This window comes from Sus scrofa, chromosome 6 (assembly GCF_000003025.6).
Source record: "Sus scrofa isolate TJ Tabasco breed Duroc chromosome 6, Sscrofa11.1, whole genome shotgun sequence".
In the NCBI taxonomy this organism is placed as follows: Eukaryota; Metazoa; Chordata; class Mammalia; order Artiodactyla; family Suidae; genus Sus; species Sus scrofa.
This window is the reverse complement of record NC_010448.4, coordinates 14,162,404-14,189,807: the sequence shown is the minus strand read 5'-3', so window position 1 is coordinate 14,189,807 and position 27,404 is coordinate 14,162,404. Positions and strand designations below refer to the sequence as shown.

The 27,404-nt window shown below is 37.5% G+C and overlaps 1 protein-coding gene across 1 annotated transcript in view; it reads left to right on the top strand.

Annotated features, from left to right (window-relative positions):
* HYDIN (HYDIN, axonemal central pair apparatus protein) overlaps positions 1 to 27,404 on the top strand; it is a 412,515-nt gene that overhangs the window by 117,983 nt on the left and 267,128 nt on the right. Inside the window, 1 exon segment of the mRNA XM_021093814.1 lies at positions 21,286 to 21,487. Within this exon segment, the coding sequence (XP_020949473.1) occupies positions 21,286 to 21,487 (202 nt within the window).

Genomic DNA, 27,404 nt, shown 5'->3' with positions numbered 1-27,404 from the left:
TCTTATTAATCGATTCATCTACCAATGGACATTTAGGTTGCTTACATGCTGTGGCTATTGTGAATAGTGCTTCTAGGAACATAGGCATGCATATGTCTTTTTTAATTATAGTTTTGTCTGGATATATACTCAGGGGTTGGATTGTTGGATCTTATGGTAGTTTTATGTTTAGTTTTCTGAGGAATCTCCATACTGTTTTCCACAGTGGTTGTGCCAGATAATTCACTTTTTGTGTTTGCAGATATTTAGTCTGTGGTCATATAAACTGCATGTACATCATGCAGGTCTCCAAAGTTGGTTTTCAAATTAATACTTATTACTACTATTTATTAGTTCATAACTCTCTTCATTTCCTTCTGACTTCTTTTTTACCTATTCATGTTGATTGTCTGTATCAGAAGGGCACCGTAGGGAGAAAGCAGAAGTGCACAGCCAGGGAAAGTGCAACACAGGACATCTGGGTCACAGTTAAGCGTTGCTGGATTTATGGATGCATATCTGTGCAAGACCATTAAAGCCCTTGCCTAAGGACCTGAGTGTGGTTAAGTGGTTCTGCCTCCACACTGGCCAGCATAACAGCCCATAATCAGTGGCATAATATACATTTCTTATCTTTTAGTGTTGTCCACAATTCACTGGATGCTAGTAAGACAAAGCTAATCTGGACTTGCTGAAGCAAAAGGGGGAAGTTTGGGCTCATTTAACCCAACAGAAGATTTTTGCACAGCACATAACCCATCAGGGATGTCAGTTTTCCGAAGTAGTGCCAATTTACACTCTCCTCTACAAAGCATGGGAGTTCCAGTTGCTTCACATTCATGTTTCTTCATGATGCTTTACCTCCTCCCCCACACATAATGTTGTATTGTTCATTTTAGGCATACTAGAGGTATAAGGGGATGTCTTCTGGCGGTTTTCATTTTCATTTCTCTAATGATGGGTGAATGATGTTGAGCATCTTTTCATGTGCTTACTGGCTTTTCATATATCATTTTAAATTAAGTGTTCAAGTCTTTCGCTCATTTTTTTATTGAGTTGTTTTTCCTTTTATCATTAATTTGTGAGAGCACTTTATAACTTGTTCTGATACTGGTCATTTGGCAGATATATGTGTTGTTGATTTTCTTTGCCAGTCTGTAGATTGCCTTTTCATTTCCTTAATGCTATTTCTTGATGAGCTGAAATGTTTAATTTTGATGAGTCCACATTATCATTTTTTCTTTTAGGATTAATGCTTTTTCCCTTCTTACTAAATCTTTGCTTTTTCTAAGATAATGAATGTATTCTCCTGTATTTACTTTTAGAAGGGCAATGGTTTTAGCTGCCATGTTTAAGTTAATGATCTGTCTTTGATTTCTTTTTGTATAAGTATCAGGTACAGACTGTGTATTTTTTTTCCTCCCATATGGATTATTAGTTCTTCTCCATTCTATTATCCTGTTCAGGAATTCCAACTAGTTAATGTACTATTCTTTTTTTTTTTTTTGGCTGTTTTAGAGCCACACCCACTCCACATGGAAGTTCTCAGGCTAGGATTGAATTGGAGCTACAGCTGCCAGCCTACACCACAGCCACAGCAACGCAGGATCCAAGCCACATCTGTGACCTACACCACAGCTCACGCCAATGCCGGATCCTTAACAAACTGAGTGAGGCCAGAGATCAAACCTGCAACCTCATGGATCCTGGTCAGGTTCATTAACCCTTAGCCACGAAGGGAACTCCCTATTATTCTATTGCTTAACCTACTATTAGTCTATTATTTATTTCTTTCAACCTTAATTTTATGTTTTCCATTTCTTTGTAAACTGCTCTGGATGCTTTCTTCCTATCTATTACAGCATTCAATAATTCCCTCTTCAGTGAAGACTCATCTGCTAAGTTTTAATTTTCCAATCATTATAACTATTTTAATTTTTGAAAGTTTTATTTGGTTCCTGTCAAATCTTTTTTTTTTTTTTTTTTTTTTTTTTTGTCTTTTTGCCTTTTCTTGGGCCACTTCCACAGCATATGGAGGTTCCCAGGCTAGGGGTCGAATCGGAGCTGTAGCCACCGGCCTACACCAGAGCCACAGCAATGCAGGATCCGAGCCGTGTCTGCGACCTACACCACAACTCATGGCAACACCGGATCCTTAACCCACTGAGCAAGGCCAGGGATTGAACCCCACAACCTCATGGTTCCTAGTCAGATTCATTAACCACTGAGCCACGACGGGAACTCCGGTTCTTGTCAAATCTAATTGCTCTCTACTCTTTTGTTTTTCACATTTCCCTTTTATTTCTTAAATATATTGAACATAGTTATTTATATTCTGTATCTGACAATTTAAACATATTAAATCTGCTCATTTATTTATTTATTTTCCCATTTGTTGTTTCTTATGATTTTTAATCATGGTATCTGTAGAGGAGGAAAAATATATTTCCCTTTTAGGTTTTTTTAAGATAGGGCCCCTGTAACAAAACAAGAAAAACAGATTAACAAGAGAAAAACATAAAGGTTTATTTAATATAAGTTCTATGTGGTAAGCGAGTGTTCATAGGGAAATGAAGCCCTGAAGAAGCAGTAAGATCTGAATGTATTTATGCTAGATTTGATGAAGAGCACAGAGTCACAGGGTAATGTGATAGGACAAAAAAGGGTTAGCGCTAAGTGGAGTAAACTGAGGAAACAGGGCGCCCTGTTTATTCATATTCCTCTTAGTGTCCCTCTAAATTTGAAGGTAAGGATGTGTCTTCCCACTGAGTACTGGAGGACACTTCTCACTTGGAGGATCTCATGACCTGCATCAGGGGGAAGTTAAGAAAATCCGTCTTAGCAGTTCCTGTTGTGGCTCTGTGGGTTAAGAACCCGACATTGTGTCCATGAGGATGAGGGTTTGATCTCTGGCCTCACTTAGTAGGTTAAGAGTCCGGCATTGCCACAAGCTGTGGCGTAGGTCACAGATGTGACTGGGATCCAGTGTTGCTCTGGCTGTGGGGTAGGCCTGCAGCTGCAGCTCTGATTCAGTCCCTAGACCTGGAACTTCTATGTGTCACAGGTGCGGCTGTAAAAAGGAAAAAAAAAAAATCCCTCTTGCACTTGCTGTTGCTTATATTCCTTCCACTTGAGTTATTCAGTTTGCCAAGGTGCCATATTCGGGGTAGTGTGCCCCGAAAGCCATCATTTCCTATGCCTCTTTGTGTTTTGAAGTTTTTAAATTTAGCATTCTGACCTTGGGCAGGGCCCTGAACTTTATGTCCAGTCCTAGGCACCCAATGTAGTGGTTAAAGCAAAAGTTCAAGAGTTAACAAAAAGCCACTAGGGCAAAGGACAGCCTTGGCACTAGATTATTTCCTGATATTCTTCACTTCATTTTGATGTCCTTATTTTCCTATCAGGTTAGTGATTGATTATAAAGTAATTTCAAAAATATTAAGTATTTAGTTATTTCAATCCCCAGTTCAATTTGCTGTTTAAAACTGACTCTAGGTATGTCTCTTTTCATATTACTCAGCAATATTTATGCAGTAGTTCATCTTTTTCTACTTTACAAAGTTTTCTTTCTTCTTTCGTCTTTTTAGGGCCGGACCTGTAGCATACAGAAGTTCCCAGGATAGGGGTCGAATTGGAGCTGCAGCCACAGCAATGCCAGATCCAAGCTGTGTCTGTGACCTACACTGCAGCTCATGGCAGCACCAGATCCTTAGACCACTGAGCAAGGGCAGGGATCAAACCCATGTCTTCATGGGTGTGAGTTGGGTTACTGCTGTGCTATAGTGGGAACTCCATGAAGCTTTCTGTATTGTCACATTTTAAACACAGTTTATCCCTGCCTGTATTTAGGTTTTCTGTAATTTCCCTCAGCAGTATTCTGGGTATAAATCTGGAACATTTTGAGTATATTTATTCCTACATATTCATTCATCTTTGATGATCATGTAAGTAATTTTTTATTACTTTTTATTGAGGTATGATTTAGATACAATAAGATGCATTGATCTTAAATTTACAGTTTGATGCATTTTGACAGGTGTAAATATCTGTATAACCCATTCGTGATATAGAACATCTGTCACCTCAGAAAGTTCCCTCGTGCTCCTTCCCAATCAATCTCTCCATCCCCAATCCCAGAATTCCGGTCTTTTTCACCCTGTATTAGCTTTGCTTGTTCTTAGACTTCAGATAAATGTACTCATATAGTATACACTCTATTATGTTGGTTTCTTTCATTCAGCATAATGTTTTTGAAATTTATTCACATTATTGTGTGTTTTGGTACTTTCCTTTTTATTCCTGAGCAGTATTCCACCGTATGGTTATACACAGTTTATCCATTCTCCTGTTAAGGTAACTTTGAATTGTTCAAAGTTGTGGGCTATTATGAATAAAGCTTTAATAACTATTATCACACAAGTCATGTCTGTACATCTCTGTGTGTGTACATTTGATTTATTTCTCCTGGATTAAGTATTTGGGAGTAGAATTGCTGGATCATAGAGAAGATATATGCTTGACTTTATAAGAAACTTGCAAACAGTTTTCTAAAGTGGTTGAAGTAGTTTACATTCCCACCAACAGCGTATGAGGGTTTCGTATTACTCCACATCCTCATCAACTCTTGGTCATGTCAGTGTTTTTTTTTTTTTAAACTGAAGTATAATTGACTTACAATATTATAAAGTTTCAGGTGTTCAACACAGGGATTTGATTATTTTTATGTATTGCAAAATGATCACCATGATAAGTCTAATGACTCTCTGTCACCACACAAAGTTACTACAATATTATTGATTATATTCACTGTATAGTTGATGTTGTGTATTACGTCCCTATGACACTGATTTTATAGCCGAAAGTTTGTATCTTCTTCTTCTTCTTTTTTTTTTTTTTTTTTTTTTGGGTCTTTTTAGGACTGCATCCACGGCATGTAGAGTTTCCCAGGCTAGGGATCAAATCAGAGCTGTAGCTGCCAGCCACAGCCACAGCCACAGCCACAGCCACGCCAGATCCAAGCTGCGTCTGCGAACATGGCAGTTCACAGCAATGCTGGATCCTTACCCCACTGAGAGAGGCTAGGGATCGAACCTGTGTCCTCATGGACACTAGTCAGATTCGTTTCCACTGAGCCACCACGGGGACTCTGAAAGTTTGGACCTCTTCATCCCCTGTCCCTATTTTGTCCATCCGTCCATTCCCCTCCCCTATGGCAGCAATCACTTTGTTCCCGGCATCTGAGTGTGTTTCTGTTTTGTTATGTTTATTCATTTGTTCTGTCTTAATTTTAGTCATTTTAGTGAAAGTGAAGTGGTATCCTTCTTTAAATTTGCATTTCTCTAATGACGTATAATGTTTAGTAACTTTTCATGTGCTTCTGACTGTGTTTATGTCTTTTACTCCCAGGTGTGTATTCAAGTTTTTTGCCCATTCTTCACTGGTTTGTTTATCGTTTTATTATTACCTTGCAGATTTTATATATTGCAGTACCAGTCTTTTAGAAATTATTGTAATATTTTCTCACAATCAGTGGATGATCTTTCTAATTTTTTCACAGGGTCTTTTTGATAGCAGAATAATTTCATTTTGATGAAATTCAGTGTATCGTTTTTTTCTTTTGTAACTAGTATTTTTGCTAATTTTATTTTATTTTATTTATTTATTTATTTTTTGTCTTTTGTCTTTTTGTTGTTGTTGTTGTTGCTATTTCTTGGGCCGCTCCCGCGGCACATGGAGGTTCCCAGGCTAGGGGTTGAATCGGAGCTGTAGTCTCCGGCCTACGCCAGAGCCACAGCAACGCGGGATCCAAGCCACGTCTGCAACCTACACCACAGCTCACGGCAACGCCGGATCGTTAACCCACTGAGCAAGGGCAGGGACTGAACCCGCAACCTCATGGTTTCTAGTCGGATTCGTTAACCACTGCGCCACGACGGGAACTCCCTAATTTTATTTTTTAAATTTTTTGTGGGTATGTCAAAACAGTTGAATTTTGTATGTTGCTCCTTCATCTACAGATGTTGATTAATTTACTTATCAGTTCATAGTTTATCTGTAGATGGTCTTGATATTTGTTTATACACAATCAGTCACTAGCAAATAATCATGGTTCAGAGTTCAATGGAAATGATGATAGTGAACAACCTTCTCTGGTTCTCAGTCTCAGAGCGGACATGCTCAGGGTTTCATCAATTAGTGTGATATCTTTACTGGGTACTCTTTATCAGAGTGATAGAATTTAAAAATTTTTAAATTAAAGTACAGTTGATTTACAATGTTCTGTCAATTTCTGCTGTATAGAAAGTGACTCAGTCATACATACATACATACATATATATATATATATATATATATATATATATATATATATACACATTCTTTTTTGGGGGGGAATGAAGACTGGTTTTCATTTTATTTTTATTTATTTAATTACTCAGTGAGTTTTATTACAGTTATAGGTGTACAGTAATCATCACAACCAAATTTTATAGCATTTCCATCCCAAACCCCCAGCGCATCCTCCCACCTCCCACCCTGTCTCATTTGGAAACCATATGTTTTTCAACATCTGTGAGTCAGTATCTGTTATGCAAAGAAGTTCATTGTGTCCTTTTTTTAGATGCCACATGTAAGTGATAGCATTTGATGTTGGTGTCTCATTGACTGACTGACTTCACTTAGCACGATAATTTCTAGGTCCATCCATGTTGCTAAAAATGCCAGTATTTCTTTCCTTTTAATGGCTGAGTGATATTCTATTGTGTATATGCACCACATCTTCTTTATCCACTCCTCTGTTGGTGGGCATTTAGGTTGATTCCCTGTCTTGGCCATTGTAAATAGTGCTGCAATGAACATTGGAGTACATGTGTCTTTTCAAGTCATGGTTTTCTCTGGACAGATGCCCAGGAGTGGGATTGCTGGATCAAATGGTAATTCTGTTTTTAGTTTTCTGAGGAATCCCCATACTTTTTTCCACAGCAGTTGCACCAATTTACATTCCCACCAATGATGTAATAGGGTTCCTTTTTCTCCACCACTCTCTCCAGCACTTATTGTTTGTAGACTTTTGGATGATGGCCATTCTGTGGTGTAAGGTGGTACCTCATAGTGGTTTTGATTTGCATTTCTCTAATAATGAGTGATGTTGAACATCTTTTCATGTGTTTTTTGGCCATCTGTATGTTTTCTTTGGAGAATTATCTCTTTAGATCTTCTGCCCATTTTTTGATAGGGTTATTTGGTTTTTTTTTGGTGTTGAGCTGCAGAAGGTGTTTATAATCCTGTATTAATATAGGATTATATTATCCAATATTTAATATAATCCAATATTAATCCCTTGTCAGTTGATTCACTTGCAAAGATTTTCTCCCATTCTGTGGGTTGTCTTTTCGTTTTGTTTAGGGTTTTCTTTGCTGTGCAGAAACTTTTAAGTTTAATTAGGTCCCATTTGTTTATTTTTGTTTTTACTGTCATGACTCTAAGAGATGGATCTGAGAACATGTTGCCGTCTTTTATATCGGAGAGTGTTTGGCCAATGTTTTCCTCTAAGAGTTTTATAGTGTCTGGTCTTTAATCCATTTTGAGTTTATTTTTGTGTATGGTGTTAAGGAGTGTTCTAATTTCATTCTTTTCCATATGTCTGTCCAGTTTTCCCAGCACCACTTGTTGAACAGGCTGTCTTTTCGCCATTGTATATTCTTGCCTCCTTTGTCGTAGATTAGTTGACTGTGGTTGCGTGGGTTTAACTCTGGGCTTTGTATCCTGTTCCACTGATCTATATTGCTGTCTTTGTGCCAGTACCGTATGATTTTGATGACTGTTGCTTTGTAGTATTGTCTGAAGTCAGGGAGCCTGGTTCCTCCAGCTCCATTTTTCTTTTTCAGGATGTCTTTGGCTATTCTGGATCTTTTGTGCTTCCAAACAAACTTTAAAGTACTATGTTCGAGTTCTGTGAAAAATGTCCTTGGTAATTTGATAGAGATTGCATTGAATCTGTGGATTGCCTTGGGTAGTATAGTCATTTTGATAATGTTGACTCTTCCAATCCAAGAGCATGGTATGTCTTTCCATCTGTTTGTATCGTCTTTGATTTCTTTCAGTAGCATCTTATAGTTTTCAGAGTACAGGTCTTTTGTCTCTTTAGGTAGGTTTATTCCTAGGTATTTTATTCTTTTTGATGTGATGGTAAATGGGATTGCTTCCCTAATTTCTCTTTCTGATCTTTTGTTGTTAGTATATAGAAATGCAGTCGATTTCTGTGTATTAATTCTGTATCCTGCAACATTGCCAAATTCATGGATGAGCTCTAACAGTTTTCTGGTAGAGTCTTTAGGATTCTCTAGGTAGAGTATCACATCATCTGCAAATGGTGATGCTTGTACTTCTTCCTTTCCAATTTGGATTCCTTTTATTTATTTTACTCCTCTGATTGCTATGGCTAGGAGTTATATACATTCTTTTTGTCATTTTATCTTCTCATCTTCCCTCACAAGTGATCGGATATAGTTTACTATGTTATACAGTAGGACCTCATTGCTTATCCATTCTAAATGTGATAGTTTGTATCTATAAACCCGAATTCCCAGTCCTTCCCACTCTCTCTCTCTCCCCCTTGGCAACCACATGTCTCTTCTCTATGTCAGTGAATCTGTTTCTGTTCTGTAGATAGGTTCATTTGTGCCATATTTTAGATTCTACATATAAGTGGTATCATATGGTGTTTGTATTTCTCTTTCTGACTTACTTCACTTAGAATGAGAATTTCTAGTTGAGTCTTTGTTGCTGCAAATGGCATTATTTTGTTGTTTTTTATGGCTAAGTAGTATTCCATTATATTTATGTACCACATTTCCTTAATTCATTCATCTGGGATGGACATTTTGGTTGTTTCCATGTCTTGCCTATTGTGAATAGTGCTTCAACGAAACATTTGGATGCAAATATCTTTTTGAATTGTAGTTTTGTCTGGATATGTGCCCAGGTATAGGAGTGCCATCTGGATCTCCATATTTTTGTGAGGTATCATTATTTTGTTTATGTAAGTTCCTAAAATTAAGTATTGGAAAAATCTGTGACCTAGAATTACCTTTTTCAAATCACTGTATCACAATGTTTTAAACCAGGAGTTTAAAAAAGAAAGAAACTTAGTCAATGTTTTTGCTCTTACTAAAATAATTAATTGTTGGTAAATTGGTAAATATATTAAGTAAATTATCTTATAAATATTGTTTATTATCTCACCCTTTTAAGATATTTTGGGTTGTATTTTTTTTTTTCTTTTTTGACTGTACTCCAGGCATATGGAAATTCCACAGCCAGGGACTGAATCCAAGCCACAGCTACAACTTATGCCATAGCTGTAGTAACACCATATCCTTAACACACTACGCCATAGTGGGAATTCCTTTGGGTTTTATTTTTAATACATTTGACATGCAACTACTCTAGTATATGGGTATCATTTATAAACAAACAAGTTTGTAAATGTTGGGTGTATAATGTCAGAATATTTTACTCGGTTGAGTTTAAAGCCCAACAAGCTTAGAGTGATTGTAGATCAAAAGACTCAAAATTTGAGAGACTTCAGTGATAATCTAATCCAGTCCTTAGATTTTGCACATGAAAACCTGAAGCCGTAAGGAATTAAGTAGCTTGCCCATGGGCATATAACAGTCAGAAACACAGACTCTCAACTCCTGTGCAGTGCCTTTTCCCCATCCCAGATCATCTCCCTGATCTCTTGTATGACTACCTGTGCGTTTTTACTACATTGATCAGTGGACTTTGAAATGCAGCTGCATTCTCCCAGTGGCCCTCAATCTGGATTTTACTTTTATGGAAGTATTTGGATTGACACTTATACTTACCTTTATAGTCCAGTGTGCTAAAGGAAAATAATAGTCTAAATTTAATCATCCATGAAAAAGTTGATTTCCATACCCTGAGGTTCTGGTGTCAACTTTGATTTATAAATAAAGTCACTTTTGAAAGATTGCAGACAGGGGCAAACTGTCTTGTAGAATTTTTCCTCAAATGAAATGAACTTCAGATAAGAATATGCTTTCATCTTTATTGTGGGTTATCAATGACCGGGATCTATAACCTTTCATTAGTGAAAAGCAGTAATGACTACCTAGGTGACAATCACAGAGCTTTTCCAAGCAGCCTTGATCATTGGCTTCTTATTTCACTAAATAAGCATCTGATTGAACTTTGTGCAGCTGTTTGAAGTATGAATTGATTTGAGGAGGGAAATTTAGCATCAGTCTTTCTTCATACTTCCTCCAACAATGTCCCAGAAGAAGGAGCATTTCTACTCCTCAGCAGGAAGTAGTCAATCCTTTTTTTTTTTTTTTCTTTTTAGGGCCACATTCTCATTATATGGAGGTTCCCACAGTATGGTTCAAATCAGAGCTACAGCTGTTAGCCTATGCCACAGCCATAGCAATGCAGGATCTGAGCCGCGGCTGTGTTCTACACCACAGCTTATGGCAACGCCAGATCCTTAACCCACTGAGCAAGGCCAGGGATGGAACCTGCAACCTCATGGTTCCTAGTTGGATTCATTTCCACTGTACCATAATGGGAACTCCTCAGTCACATTTCTAACTGTTGTGTTTATGCTCTTCCATTGCTGGTCTTCCACTGGATGTATTGTTGTTTAAATACAGCTAGGAGATTTTGCATTTTCAACTGAAGTTTGAACCAGTGCTCTTAGCAATTAAGGAAGTCAAGTATAAATTTCTCCATTATCTAATGTTTTACTCATTAGCATTTTCCTGAACCAGAACTCTCCCCTCCTATCCTCCTTTGTGTGCCCTTCTGTAGTTCAATCAGGTTTGTTCAAGCAATTCATTTTACTCCAGGAATGACTTAATTACCTTTTTTTTTTTTTGTCTTTTTGCTATTTCTTTGGGCCGCTCCCGTGGCATATGGAGGTTCTCAGGCTAGGGGTCGAATCGGAGCTGTAGCTGCCAGCCTATGCCAGAGCCACAGCAACGCGGGATCCGAGCCGCGTCTGCGACCTACACCACAGCTCACAGCAACGCCAGATCGTTAACCCACTGAGCAAGGGCAGGGACCGAACCCGCAACCTCATGGTTCCTAGTCGGATTCGTTAACCACTGCGCCATGATGGGAACTCCTTAATTATCTTTTTATTATAGTCTAAAACTGAGAAAGAACTGAAGTAACTTTTTACAAACTAATCCCTCCAGAGGAGATTAAGACATCAGTTTTTCGAGGCTACATGGTGATAACAACCAAACAAAACTAAATTAAATTAAAACAGAACAATGAGTCATTTAGTTCTATCATTGTAATAAAAATGAGAAGTGAAAATATTGACTTTGTGAGATAAACAAATGGGTAATTGCTTAAGTTTTATGCTTTTCAACTGAGTATTGAGCAATTGTGTCATCTAAGGATTCAAGGAAATATTGGTATTCAGCACAGGCTTAAAAATAGATATTCTTATCAAAACTTTGGCTACTTGAATCAGCACTAGAAGTAGGAGCATAGCAGTGTTTTTTCTTTAATGCCTGGTAAAGTTGCTGTCACCTTAGAGGTGACATTAACTACTGGCATAAGCAGGAAATAGAGCTGATGCACTTATTCAGCATTTTAAAAAGTATTATGTCTCTTACTCAGGAGGAGATATTTCAATTCAGGAGTCAGAAGTTGGCAAACAAGCTCTTTTCCCCAAAGGTGTGATGATTAAATATACAACCAAGCATAATATTAGTACTTCACAGAACAGCTTTATGGTCAATTGTATATTTTACTCTAATAAACCAGGAAGAAACTCTTTTTTTCCTCCTAAAGACTAGTAAATGAGTACCAAAATATAAGTAGTAATTGAGTGTGATATATCTTATAGTTGAAACTGCTAAGTGATATGTATCTGAATTTATCCATGCAGACTTACTTATATGAGCTTTGTGTCAATTGTGTGATTATTGTAATGAATTATAAACATGGGCCACTATAATTACAAAATCTAGCAAAACAGTTATTTGTAAAAGAAGCAAATGTTTTAAACATGGCTTTAGAGCCAATGCACGCATTCCCTGACCTGCTTTCCTTTTCTTTGTTTCTTATTTCACAGCTTAGGATAGGAAATGGCAGAAGTTCAGATATCCTGATGATCAGAGAATGTTTTTAAAAATTACATAGCAATGTAATTACATAGACCATGTAATTATGTAATTACACAGACCATAATGGAAAATAATATATAAAAAGAGAATGTTTTACATCTATAAAAAATATAAGTCACTTTTATGTACAGCAGAAATTGGCACAACATTGTAAATCAACTGTACTTTAAGAACAGGTAGTGGGATTAGATTATAAAATTTGTCACATTAAGATTATTTTGTCTTGTCGAATCTGTATCTGATAATTTTATGTTTTCAGTGGTGTCAGAGTTTAAAAAAAAAAGAAAAAGTACATGGCAAGCAAAGACTCTCAAGTCATTAGGTGTTAGTATTTAAAGGGACATTAGAGGACACCTCTGTAACTCCCTCATTTTAGAGATGAGTAACCTGAGGCCTAGAGGCATTAAATGACTGTACACCTAAGTAAAGCTGGCACTTGAACCAGGTCTCTGGCTTCCTCTGGAAGCCTCTGTAATCCTACACTGCCTTCTGTTTACACTGTTTACACTGATTTTGGCATCGCCACTGGTGTGCTGTGTGTGCTCAGGCAAGTTGCATGATTTGTTTTCTGAACCCCTCAAAGAAGAAGCACTTCCAAAGAAGTTAGACTGAGCAGTTCACTTGAGTGGTGACTTTGACCCTGCTCTGACCAAGAGATGGGGAACATTCTTTCCATCAACCTACTCGTTCCCTAGAGAATCCGCGGCGCCACTCATATATTTTATTTACTGTCCTTCCTTGTCGGAAAGGAACTGAAATCCCAGTATGAAATGCATTGTGTATATAGCTAGCTTCACATTTGGGGGGTAAAATTAGTTTTGTTCGTATCTATTTTTGTTTGATTGATAGTAGCAAACCTTGCAAGAGGTAATGAGACCTTCCGCAAGGTATGTCTTTCCTAGGACGTAATAAATGTCTGTGGCTAACCTCGTCTACAGTGACTGCAGAACTCAGCCCCAGAAACTGGAAAGGACACATGGTGGGCACAGACACTCCAAGGGCACCAAAAATTCTAAGGAGGAGCACAGCAGCCTTATCCATTCCCACAGGCATAGCACCCTTTCCACCCTATCACTTGTCTAAGTAGCTGAGTGTTGGGGACCCTATTTAAGGTTATCTTCATGAAAGTGGGTGTGAAAAGCACCTTCTTCAATAGCTGTGGGGGCAGCACAAGAGTTACTGCTTCCTTCCTTTGTGGATCTAATGACTTTTGGAAGATAGTGAAAAAAAACAACAACATTAGATGGTTCTTAAAAATAATACAGTGACTCCTTTTATATTTCTGGGAAGGAGCATTTTGCAGTGATCGGCTCAAGCTGATGACATTAGTCTCTCTGACTCCTAGATTTGTATGAAAGGAGTAAGCCCTTGAATCCCTTTCCTTGATTTGCTTTGTAAACAATGAAATAGTTGAAGTAAGTGCAAAAGCACAGAAATAATGTAATTGACAACCATTATATTTAATACATCTCAACCTTGTGCTGTACACATTTCTTTCAGATGTTTTATTTTATAAATAACTAAGCTGATTATAGGTTTGGGGTCACCTTCCATGATCTAACTCCCATATTTTAGTCCTCAGAGGAGGACTAAATGTATAGGGTGCATCTTAATGCCATTCCTATGTATTTACTCTTCCATAAACAATATACACCATTGTCTTGTGTAGTTTTTAACTTCATATACATTGTATTATCCTCTATACACCATTTCCCAGCTTCATTTTTCCATTCAGTGGTATGTTTTAGAGATTTGAACCCATAGACATATAGTTGTGATTCATTTTAACTGCTGTATGGCAGTACAGTCCGGCATGTGAAAATACTGTAATTTATCTATTCACCTATTGAATATTAGGACGTTCCTAGTTTTTTGCTGTTATGAACAGCGCTGCAATGAATGTCTTTGTACATGTCTTGTGCAGTTATGTGGAATTGTCTCAGGGATAGATATACAGAAGCGAAGTTGCTGAGTTATGGAGCAAATGGTTCTCGAGCTTACTGGACACTACAGTGATTGATCAAGTGGTTGTACCAATCGGTATTTCCATCAGCAGTATATGAAAATTCTTGGTTTTCTATGTGCTTGCCAGTACATTGCTAAAACAGCACTGTCAAAATGTTGGATTTTTGTTAATCTGATGGTTATGAAATTGCATTTTATTGATTTTTATTTTTTTGAAATTGTACTTTATTTTATTTTGTCTTTGCCTCATTACTAGTGCTGCCTAGCAGCTTTACATGTTTCCTGGATGCCCTATAGTCCTTTTTTACATTTAAGTTTTGGATGATAGTATATTCATGTGTTCCAAAAAAGCAATATTTAGAAAAAATATATGTTGAAAGGTGTTATTTCCATTTTACCTTGTTCACCTGACCCTGTTCTCATTTTATTGGTTTCTTGTATATCTTTTAAGTGTTTTTATACAAATAGATGCATATTCTTATTTTCCCCTATTACACAAAAATAATATACTATGTAAATGGTTCTAAACCTTGCTTTTTCTACTTAATCATATATCTTAGAAATCTTCCCATATGGTACTTTTTTATACCTGCACAGTGTTCCACTTCTGTGTGTAGCACAGATTATTTTTTCAATTTATTAAGTTTCATTGAAGTATAATTGACTTACAATGTTATGATAATTTTTGCTCTGCCACAAAGTAGCACAGATTGTTTAACAAGTCTTCTCTTGATGGGTTCTCTGGCTGTTTCCATTCTATTGTTATTAAGAACAATGCTGTAATGAATACCCTTTATCTTGTTCTGACTCATCTATAGGATGAATTCCTAGAAGAGTGGGTCTTAGGATAGTTTTGTAATTTTAATATTTTGATCTGTGTCACCAAATTTGCTCCTGGACTTGGGAAGAATAGTACTATTTTGCGTTCCCCCAGAATGTATAAGTGTGTCTTCTCCCCGTAGCTTGACTACAAATTTTGATTTCAGACTTTTGTTTTACTTATCTGATGGGGGCAAATGGTATGTAAATATATCTTTAATTGTATTTGTTTTATTATGAGTTGTTGCTCAAGTTGAATATTTTTGAATACGTGTAGGGGACCTTTATATTTCTTTTTTGCAACTCTATCCCATTCTACCATTGGATTGTCTTACTGATTTCTAAGAACTATTTATATGTTTGGTGATTTAGTCTCTTTGTCTCAGATATGGATTACAGATATTTTACTCAGTTTTATTTTGCTTTTGCTTATGACTTTTTGTGCCATGAGGAATGTCTTCTTTTTTCATTGTTATGTATTCAAATTTCTTAATTTTATAAGAGGGATCTGAATGTTGAATCACAGTTAGATAACTTTCCCCTTAAAAGTAATGAAGAAGAAGTTCCCTTGTGGTGTAGTGGGTTAAGAATTCAGCTTTGCTGAAACTGTGGTGCAGGCTACAACTGTGGCATGGGTTTGATCCCTGCCCTGTGAACTTCCACATGCTGCAGGCACAGACAAAAAAAAGGAATGAAGAAGTTTTTTGTGTACTGTTCTACTTTTGTGGTTTTATATTGAACATTTAAATATTTGATTCATTTGGTTTTATCTTATGTTAAATGTGATACACGTTTTTCCATATGGCTCCCAAGGTTTTCCAATAGCACTTTTAAAAAAATTTACCAGTACACCAATGATTTAAGACACAGCCTTTATAATATAATAAATTCCAACATATATTGGGGTTTGTTTTGACTTTTCATTCTATTCTGTTGATCTGTTTCTCGATGCTGTCTTAATTACTTATACTATCTTTTAATTCTCTAAGTTCCTATTTTATTGAATTCTTAAAAAATATATTTTAAATTTTGCAAATTCTTTTTCAGCATCAGTGGAGAAGATCTTATAATAATTGTACTTAGATATGTTTTATATCAATAGCATTTCTAATAATGAGTCATCTTCACATTCCTGCAATAAACTCCGCTTGATTGTGATGTATCATTCTTTTAATATGCTCATGAATTATGATTGCTAATTTTTTATTTAGTATTTTCCATTAATATTTAGAAGTGTAATCACCCTATATTTTAGCCTATTTGTTTTATCTTTGTCAGGCTTTAACAGTGTTATACTGAACTGTAACTGTGTTAGTTCATTGTTCAACACCATTACTATGTGTTGGAAGTTAAAAAAAAAATCGTGTTAGTTTACCATTAGATGGGACAGAGCAAAAGACAGGATTAATGAACCTAAAGCCAGATCAATAGAAAATACTCAAACTTAAGCAAAGAGAGAAACAAAAAAGAATGTAGGTGAGGTAGGGTGAGGAGGAACAAAACAGAAAAAGCCATGTGAGACACAATCAGAAGGTCATCATACACATAATTGGAGCCTTAGAATTAGGGTAAGGAATGGAGTAAACGTATTTTAAGAGATAGTGACTGAGAATTTTCCAAAAAATGATCAATGACATTAACCCAAATTTCACAAAGCTCACCAAACACTTAGTGGGACAAATACTGCTAAAAACCAAAGTAGAGGACATCATGAAAGTAGTCAGAGGAAAAAAGACACATTACCATGAAAGGGACACTAACGATGCTTGATGGCAAACTTTTTGGCTGAAATTATGGAAGCCAAAATGTAGTAAAATGGCGTTATGCAAGTGCTGAAAGAAAGAAAGTGCTCATTTAGGATCCTGAACCCATTTATAACCTTAAAAAGTGAAGACAGAACAAAGAAATTTGTAGACCAAAACACGCTGAAAAACTATAGAAATCTTGGTTGCCATTGTTTTTCCTTCATTATGTTGAAGAAGCCATACTACTCTTTTTTTATTTCCATTGTTGCAATTGAAAAGTTAGCTGAAATTCTAACCATGGGTCCTTTAAAGATAAATCTTTTTCTTTCTGGGTGCTCTTAGGATTTTCTCTTTGTCTTTGATTGTCTTTAGTTTCACTGCGATGTATTTAAGTATGAATTTCTTTTAATTTATCCCACTTGACATTCATTGCAGGTTTTGAATTATAAACTGATACTTTTAAAAATCCTTGAAAACTCTTAGCCATCCTCTCTTGAAATACTGTCTTTTCTTCATTTTTTTCTTTCCCTTCCTTCTGAGTTGTCATTTAAACACTTTCACACCTTCTCACTCAATCTGCCTGGTCTTTTACCCATTCATCTTGCATTTTCCATTTATCTTTAATTCTTTATATTGCCTTTTGTATGCTTGGAAGCATCTGCCACTTCACTATTTTTTTCATAAAATTGTTAGCATCATCTCATTAAATATATTCTTAGAGTGTTAAAAAATTTAGGATATTTAATTTTAATTTATTTCTACAAGAGCCTAGAGCATGGCTCTTTTTCAGATTTTCCAGATCTTTTTAAAATTTCATATACCATGGATAGAGCTTCACATTCATTCTTTGTTTCTTCAAGCTACCAAGTATGGTTGGCTCTAGTACCTGATTCTTTATGGATCTACTTCTATTTTTCTTGTATATGCTGGTTCCAACATATGGAGTTTTATTTCTTTGCATGCCTGGTTATGTTTGTCTTTAGAAAAAAGGTTGAACAATTTGAAACTTTGGATGCAGGTACCTTACACTCCAAAGAGAAATGAATTCCATATTCCAGATTTCTCAGGGCAGAACAGTCCATGACTACCAAATTCAAGATTTGAAGTTCTCTGCAGAACATAGGCAATTCCAGGATAATATTTAACTCTGAACTAGGGCTAGTCTACTTCCCATTTACCTCTGTCTTGGGAGCATAGTCCTCTGGAAATCAGCTTATTTATTGTGAGCACAGCCTTTTATTTTTTGCCTTAACCTCCCCATTCTGTAGGCTTAGGGCTTTGATTTCTTTCTCTCTTGCCCCCGCAAGAAAGATAGCTTCTTTGATGAATGATCAAGGAATGATATAGCCATATATATGTAACCAATTAATACATGAAATAATTACCTACAATTAAGAATATGCAAATTAAAGCAACAAGTTTTTATTTATCAGATTGGTAAATTTAAATTATCAGAAAGCTTAAAAGTTGATGAGAGTCTTATATGACAAGAACTATAAAACATTGATCAAGGAAATTAAAGAAGATTTAAAGAAATGGAAGGATATTCCATGCTCTTGGGTTGGAAAAATTAATATTGTAAAAATGTCTGTACTACCTAAAGCAATCTACAGATTCAAAGCAATCCCTATCAAACTACCCATGACATTTTTCACAGAACTAGAACAAACCATCCAAAAATTCATATGGAACCACAAAAGACCCAGAATCGCCAAAGCAATTCTGAAGAACAAAAACAAAGCAGGAGGCATAACTCTCCCAGACTTCAGGCAATATTACAAAGCCACTGTAATCAAGACAGTGTGGTACTGGTACCAAAACAGACATACAGACCAATGGAACGGAATAGAGAACCCAAAAATAAACCCAGACACCTATGATCAATTAATCTTTGACAAAGGAGGCAAGAATATAAAATGGGAAAAAGACAGTCTTTTCAGCCAGCATTGCTGGGAAACCTGGACAGCTACATGCAAATCAGTGAAACTAGAACACACCCTCATACCATGCACAAAAATAAACTCAAAATGGCTAAAAGACTTACATATAAGACAAGACACCATCAAACTCCTGGAAGAGAACATAGGCAAAACATTCTCTGACATCAACCTTATGAATATGTTCTCAGGTCAGTTTCCCAAAGCAACAGAAATAAAAGCAAAAATAAACCAGTGGGACCTAATCACACTGAGAAGCTTTTGCACAGCAAAGGAAACCAAAAAGAAAACAAAAAGACAACTTACAGAATGGGAGAAAACAGTTTCAAATGATGCAACTGAAAAGGGCTTACTCTCTAAAATATACAAACAACTTATACAACTCAACAGCAAAAAAGCCAACAACCCAATCAAAAAATGGGCAAAAGACCTGAATAGATGTTTCTCCAAGGAAGATGTACAGATGGCCAAAAAGCACATGAAAAAACGCTCAACATCCCTGATTATTAGAGAAATACAAATCAAAACTACCATGAGATACCAACTCACACCAGTCGGAATGGCCATCATTAATAAGTCCACAAATAACAAATGCTGGAGGGGGTGTGGAGAAAAGGGAACCTTCCTGCACTGTTGGTGGGAATGTAAGCTGGTACAACCGCTATGGAGAACAGTATGGAGATACCTTAGAAATCTATACATAGAACTTCCATATGACCCTGCAATCCCACTCTTGGGCATATATCCGGACAAAACTTTCCTTAAAAAAGACACATGCACCCGCGTGTTCATTGCAGCTCTATTCACAATAGCCAAGACATGGAATCAACCTAAATGTCCACTGACGGATGACTGGATTAGGAAGATGTGGTGTATATATATACAATGGAATACTACTCAGCCATCAAAAAGAACAAAATAATGCCATTTGCAGCAACATGGATGGAACTAGAGACCCTCATCCTGAGTGAGGTAAGTCAGAAAGAGAAAGAAAAGTACCATATGATATCATATACCTGGAATCTAGTATGCAGCACAAATGAACTTTTCCACAGAAAAGAAAATCATAGACTTGCCGAATAGACTTGTGGTTGCCAAGGGGAAGGGAGGGTGAGTGGGGTGGTTGGGGAGCTTGGGGTTAATAGATACAAACTATTGTCTTTGGGATGGATTAGCAATGGGATCCTGCTGTGTAGCACTGGGAACTACGTCTAGTCAGTTGTGATGGAGCATGATAATGTGCGAAAACAGAATGTGTACATGTATGTGTAACTGGGTCACCATGCTGTGCAGTAGAAAAAAAATTGTATTGGGGAAATAACTATTGAAAAAAAAGTTGATGAGATTGCAACTCTTATTTCGGAAGGAAGTACTTGAAAATATTAATAATTCTTACCTCTAAAAAGCATGGAGTGAAGGGGAGGAAGACATTTTATTTTCATGGCATACGTTTTATAGTACTTGTATTTTTTGCTTAATGTGTACATTTTTTTAGCAAAAACGTATAATTTTAGAGTCCAATGCTTAGGTACTTTTTCCATAAACTTTGGGGAAGTTTTTGCTCTGTTCAAAGTGATAGGGCCTAAAAAGCATTTGCACTGTATAAAGAGTTATCAGTATACTAAGTAGCTGCTTGATTCATACAACCATGAATGTAGCAGAAATATTTGCTAAAATATAAATTCAAGAGATTAGGCTTACTGGGTTCTGATTAAAATGGGAGCAGCTCGGATCAACAGAACGTTCACAGTATTGAAATATTTCCTTTTTCCACTTTGATGTCAGAGTGAGGCAGCTGCTGTGATATTGCAGAGATCAGATAGAATATAGTTTGTAGCTTTGTGTCTTCTTGGAAGCCCAAGGGGCCTCATTTATACACCTAGAATCGAGGTGGTTGGTACATCTTGAATGAAGTCAAGGACTAAACTGATATGCTGAATCATGTTCTTAACATTGAAAAATTAAAAATTTTAAACATAGCTTTTGTCTTTCTATTTTTTCTTTCTATGTAACCATTATCCAGACATAGGATGTGTGTGGGGGGGTGTACATGCATGCTGCATTATTATTTTAACTGCTGTTGTTTAGGGATGTGGTTCCTTTTAAATAGTTTTGTGTTAATGAAGTTATTAATTCTCCCTTCCTGATCCCCTTTGTTTGAAATTAGATCTTCTCAGGCTGAGCAGCTCGTCCCACATGTACTTGGTGCAGTTACTTTCAGAAATCTAGCTCATGCTTAGAATAAAGATGAGGTTAATGGTTATAATTCTAGTACAGGTACCCTCGTAATCAGACTCTAGGATTTAAAACTATTACAAAGAAGAGAAGGTTTGGTACCATCTACCGCCACTATTCATATTTTATGTATCTTTTAAATAACCAAGCAAGACAGTTTATTTCTCTATAACTGCCCCAAACATAACATTTAAGGTGTCTGACCATGTTTGATTTCTAGATTGATGGAGGGAAAAGAATGAAATGTCCTGTACAGCAGAAATTGGCAGAACATTGTAAATCAACTATAATAGAAAAAATGAAAATCTTAAAAAAAAAAAAAAAGGAATGAAATGTCTAATGCTTGTGTTGTATTTCCTAGCTTTGCTTTGGGGGTGGGGGGGGGGCACAGGAATAAGCCTTGTAGCATCATTCTAGAATAATTTATACTTTGTTAATTTCTAGGTGAAAAAGTGTTTATATCTCTATATGGAGCTGCCATAGATATGAATATAAGGCTGGACAAGAATTCCTTGACCCTTGAGAAAACTTACATTACTCTGGTCAATCAGCGAACTGTAACTATTCACAACCTCAGTAACATCATTGCCCATTTCCAGTGGAAGGTATTTGCTACCCAGGAAGAGGACAACCGGGTAAAGCACAGGTTTGTAAGAAAAGTTGCTATCCATATGCTGTCTAGATAATTTGGGGGAACACAAAACTCAGTTATAAAAATTCTGACTTTTGCAGTGAGTTTCTAGCCAATTCAAACAATGTCAAATCTATTGTAACTTTGTACAGTGCACACATGCTCCTTTTTTCGTTTAAAGAACTGGAGCTGAGCCATGTGGAACACAACACTGTCCCTCCTCAGTTAATTTTATCCTGGTTATAATTTATCAATAGCCAAACTCCTGGATTTTAAAGACCAAATACGTCATTCTTCACTATTCTCTCAAAACTAATCTACATGGCTGTCTTTCTTTTCATAGCCTTAACCAGATTGATCCATTTTTATAGGGTTTCTAAAAATAATTTCTTTGGAATTTGGATCAATGTGGACTTTTTTTTTTTCCAGTGAAAAAAAATACTTTCAGAAAATAGGAAGAGTGGGGAAAAAGAAGGACTTACATAGAATAGCTTTTATATTTTCAGTATCAGTAGCATTGCTAAGTCCCTGCTAGCCATATAATTTAATAATGATTTCTTGTTGGTATCTGTAATCTACTGCTTTTGAAAAGGATGCTTCAGGCAGTGGAGAAAATGAATAAAAAGGAAAACCAAACTGTTTTAATTAATCTCATCACTGTTAAATTTTGAGTATTTCTTTTTACAGAAGCTACTCGTGACTCTTTTAAACTCCATTTGCAATTTTATCTTCTTCCATCCTCCCCGAATTAGCACTTTTTCTGCTTTCATTGGAATTTATTTCATCCTTTTTTATTTGCCTCTCCATTTTCATTAAAGATTAGCCCTGGGAAGCTTCAAAGCTTTGTTTAAAACCAAGTTAGTATGTGCTAAAAATAAAAGTCTTAGGTCTGTGGAAACCAGGCAGAAATCCCCTAGTGCGTTGTCCCTAATTGAATCAGAAGGAGCTGTGACAATGATAGGACACAGTGGACCAGAAGCTTTATCATTCAGACAATGAGCTTTAATCACCAGATTGCCACTGTGCCATCTTTAAAAAGTGAGAAAAGAAAAGCCTTTCCTGCCTTAAAAACTTCATTTTGTCTAATGGTATAGAAATACCAGTAGTTTCAAAGGCATGGGGAAACTGCTCATGCACTGCTTCACCTGATTCCCCAGCTGACTTGTACAGACCAGCACTCAGAATGGTCCAGGCATGTTTAAAGATAAAAATGGGAGATCAGGTGCAAATACAGAAAAGGCAATAATGGTAGTGTTTCAGGATCCTGCTTGTGCCATGGGCATAATCTTTTGGGGAAAATGAGTATATACTATCAAAGGGCAAGTCAGCTTTAATTTCTTTTTTCTTTTTATTTTTCTTTTTTTGTCTTTTTAGGCCCACACCCGCAGCATATGGAGGTCCCCAGACTCAGGGTCAAATCAAAGCTGTAGTCGCTGACCTAAGCCACAGCCACAGCAACTCCAGATCCGAGCCATGTCTGTGACCTATACCACAGCTCGTTGTAACACCAGATCCTTAATCCACTGAGCAAAGCCAGGGATCAAACCTGCGTCCCCATGGCTGCTAGTCAGATTCATTTCTGCTGAGCCATGGCAGGAGCTCCAGCTTTCATTTCAACTATGTGGGAGTTCCCGTCGTGGCGCAGTGGTTAACGAATCCGACTAGGAACCATGAGGTTGCGGGTTCGGTCCCTGCCCTTGCTCAGTGGGTTAACGATCTGGCGTTGCCATGAGCTGTGGTGTAGGTTGCAGACGCGGCTCGGATCCCGCGTTGCTGTGGCTCTGGTGTAGGCCGGTGGCTACAGCTCCAATTAGACCCCTAGCCTGGGAACCTCCATATGCCTCGGGAGCGGCCCAAGAAATAGCAGAAAGACAAAAAAAAAAAAAAAAAGTAATCATTTCAACTATGTGTTTGACCAAAGGCTTAGGGCATGACTAATGCCTTGCTGTGTCCAAAAAAGTATTTAAGGAAGTTAATTTCAACAATGAACTCAAGAAAAGTTCAAACCATTTACTCTCAGAAATGCTAAGGTATAAAGATTATGGTTTCAATCACCTGTGCATGGGTGTTTCTTTTCTTTTCTTCTTTCTTTCTTTTTTTTTTAACCCCCTTGACCTCCTCTAACACTCATAGCCCTATGTCTAATATTATCTTTGAGTCTTAGTCTTTCTTTTCTCTGTCTCTGCCTTTCTTTCACTGTCTCTCTTGCTCTTTGTGTTAGTTCCCCTAGCAGTTTTGGTAGCAAGGGAACAATATAGGATAGCCTTTTCGTAACCATGTTTGGAAGCCTAATTTTATCATCTTGGATAATGACCCTTTCTTAAACAATGCACTGGAAAAGTGGCTTCAGTTGGTTAAATAAGACTACGTCTATCTTCCCTGTGGGTGGCACATAGCGACATAACTCATCTTTCTACAAACTGGATTGGTTGATCTAAGTGAAGAAAATCTATTCAGTGTGCTGCCCCTATCCCCCTGCGAGGGCCATTTGCCTCATCTCTTATTTGACCAGGTATCTCTTCTCTCCCAAGCCTCTCCTGTTCCTTGATACATCCCCAAGCACGCCATAACTTTCATATTATTAGCAATGGATTCTTGTCCTGGATGTAACTAGCCACAGAATGCCCATCCTCTCACAAAGCAAGGCAAATAGAGAGGTTTGCTCTTTCCTGAACATTTTGTTCCTGTCTTGGATAGTGGCCCCTTTTCATGGGTGGCAGCACTCTTGCTGAGGGTGCAGGCCCCCCGTCCTCCTTGTCACAAAGCCTCCGGTTGTCTCTTAGGCCCAAATCAGTGGCAGATAAAGCAGAATGTTCTTGGATAGGTTGTTTGTGGGCAGAGATGTTCTCTTCTCTGAGAAGCAGCAGTGAGATCTTCAGTGAGTAAACTCCCCAGAAGGCCAGGGTAGGAATCCCAGGAATCTTCTCTTTGATGTTTGACTCTCCTGCTCCTGAGGGTGCACAACCTCTTTCTTTTTTCCTCTTCCTTGAGCAGCCTCTGTAGTTAAAGTGTATACAGAAAGGTTGACTTAGGTTCTGAACTTGGAGCAGAGATGATCTGAATGGGCTCACACATACTTTAAGATTAAAGTTTCCCTTTGCAGTTCTCTGACAACCTAAAATGTATGAACTTGAGTGTAGATTTTTAGGTGAGAATCAAGAACTCGCCCACTACTTTTCGCTTTTAACATGGCTTCGAAGTCATCCTCAGGCATTCATCTATAGGGGCTGAAAGTTGCTTGAGGGTTGCTTCGAGAATTCTAATCACTAGCATTACGGATGCCCTCAAAGCCTTATTCCAGCCGTCTTGGTTTCTTGTCCTCCAGCATCTTGATGGGGTACCTGAGCAGAGACTTGTTTATCCCTTTTCCCAGTGGGGGAATTTCAGCCCTACTCAGGAATAGGAAGCCCTGTTCCTTTCTGGCAGTTTTATCATTTCCATCCTAGAAGGATGACTTCCTCTCTCTGCCTACCAAAACATGCTGGTGCAAACCTTAGGACATATGGACTGACTTGGGGACCTTGGGCTAATCTTGGACTCCAGGTTCTGACAGTGAAGATGCCATTTCCCCTAGAAAGAAGTTCTGGGCTTAAAGGTTTTTTTTCCTGTGTTTTTTGGAAAGCCTTAGGAGTCAATATAAGAACCTTAAAAATTTTTCTTTTGGGTTTCTCTCTTTTCTGATATCTTTCTGGGACTTGCAGAGAAATTAATCTCTCCAAAAATTGAAGCTGAATTCATTCCTCCTTACTTCCTCTACCTTGGCCTGAGGGATTATAAAACATTCCACAAGATGCTTTCATCCTCAGTCTCTTCGCTGTTTATTATATCCAGAGACTCAGCATGGGCTTTTAAGAATTTCTGCTCTCACTTCTCTGTCAAGGTCATGGCCATTGTCTCGATAGCAGATGCTCTAATTCTAGATTTGCTCTGTACGTGAACTTATAGAATCTTCAGTGGAGCCCCCGCCAAGTGATCAGCATGGATATGTTCCAAAACCTTCCAGTGTACAAAATGACATATTTCTCTATATAAATCCATTGTGTTGGGGCTTCAGGCCTGCCAGCCAGGTAGTAATAAATTTAACCTCAATTGTTTTGGGGGAGCCCTTCCCTTTCCTAGTCATACAAGAATCTGAAGACTTGAGTAGTCCTTGATAAACCCGAAGAAGACCTCTCATCCTCCGTTTACATTAGCCATCACAAAGTTGCTCCGTGTCCAGGGTCACGCAGTCCATTTGACGCTGGATGGCTCCATCCTTTCCATGCCAGCTGCGGACATGGGAGTATTTCTTCTGATAAAAAGTCAAGTTTCTTTTTAAAAATTTTTTTAAATTTCTTTTTTATTAAGGTATAGTTGTTTTACAGTGTTGTACCAGTTTCTCCTGTACAGCAAAGTGACTCAGTCAAACATATATATATATATATATATATATATATATACATTCCTTTTCTTATATTAGCTTCCATCACAGTCTATCCCAAGTTGGATATAGTTCCCTGTGCTATACAGTAGGACCCCATTGCTTATCCATTCTAAATGTAATAGTTTGCATCTGTTAACCCCAAATTCCCAGTCCATCCCACTCCTTCTCCCTTCCACCTTGGCAACCACAAGTTTGTTCTGTATGTCTGTGAGTCTGTTTCTGTTTGGTAGATAGGTTATTTGTGTCATATTTTAAATTCCACATATAAGTGCTATCATATGGTATTTGTCTTTCTTTTTCTGACTGACCTCATATAATCTGCTCAGCATCCCATTACCACCTCTTGGAGGTACTGCAAAGGGGCAGAGTGCAGGTCTCTAGGAACTGAAGATGAGGGGGCTGTAATGGCTCAACCCTGCTGTACTTGAGGCACAAATCTTCCCCATTGACTGTAGTCCATAGGCAGGGCTGTAATTGGAGCCTGAAGATGATGGGTATTTGGGCTACCAGACTTTTCGAGAAAGTGGGTTAAATTCATTGTTTTACAGAAAGAGAAGGCGTTTGAGTTGTTATGCTTTCTGATGAAAGGTGTCTTCATCTGTGAAACAACCACCTCTGAATGTCAGAGACCATGAATATCAGTAGAATAAGATGACAAAATAATAGTTTGAGGTATACTGAAGCCCTTGTTGGAGTCAACCCAGCTCGAGGTGGCATCACACATTTCCTTCTAAGGCTCTCAAGCCATGACTCTCATTTTGCAGATAGGGCAAAGAGGATGACTTCTGGTGCCCTCCTCCCCTTTTTGCGTTGTAGAGCAGTCACTGATTCAGATGGCCAGCAGGCACATGAAAAACTGCTCAACATCACCAAATTTAGAGAAATGCAACCAAAACTATGATGAGGCACCACCTCACACCTGTCAGAATGGCCATCACTAACAAGTCAACAAATAACAAATGCTGGAGAGGATGTAGAGAAAAGAGAATGCTTCTACATTGTTGGTGGAGATATAAACTGGTACAACCACTATGGAAAACAGTATGAAAATACCTCAGAAAATTGAATGTAGAACTACCATATGACCCAGCAATCCCACTCCTAGACATATATGCAGACAAAAATTTCACTGAAAAAGATATATGCACCTGTTTTGTTCATTGCAGCATTATTCACGATAGTCAAGACATGGAAAAAATCTAAAGCCCATCAACAGATGAATGGATCAGGAAAATGTGGTACATATATACAGTGGAATACTACTTAGCCATAAAAAGGACAAAATAATGGCATTTGCAGCAACATGGATGAAACTAGAGACTCTCATACTGAGTGAACTCAGTCAGAAAGAGAAAGACAGACACCATATGCTATCACTTACATGTCTAAAATATGGCACAAATGGTCTATCTACAAAACGGAAAAGGTCATGGACATGTAGGACAGACTTGAGTTTGCAAGGAGGAGTGGGATGGATTGGGAATCTGGGGTTAGTAGATGAAAACGCTT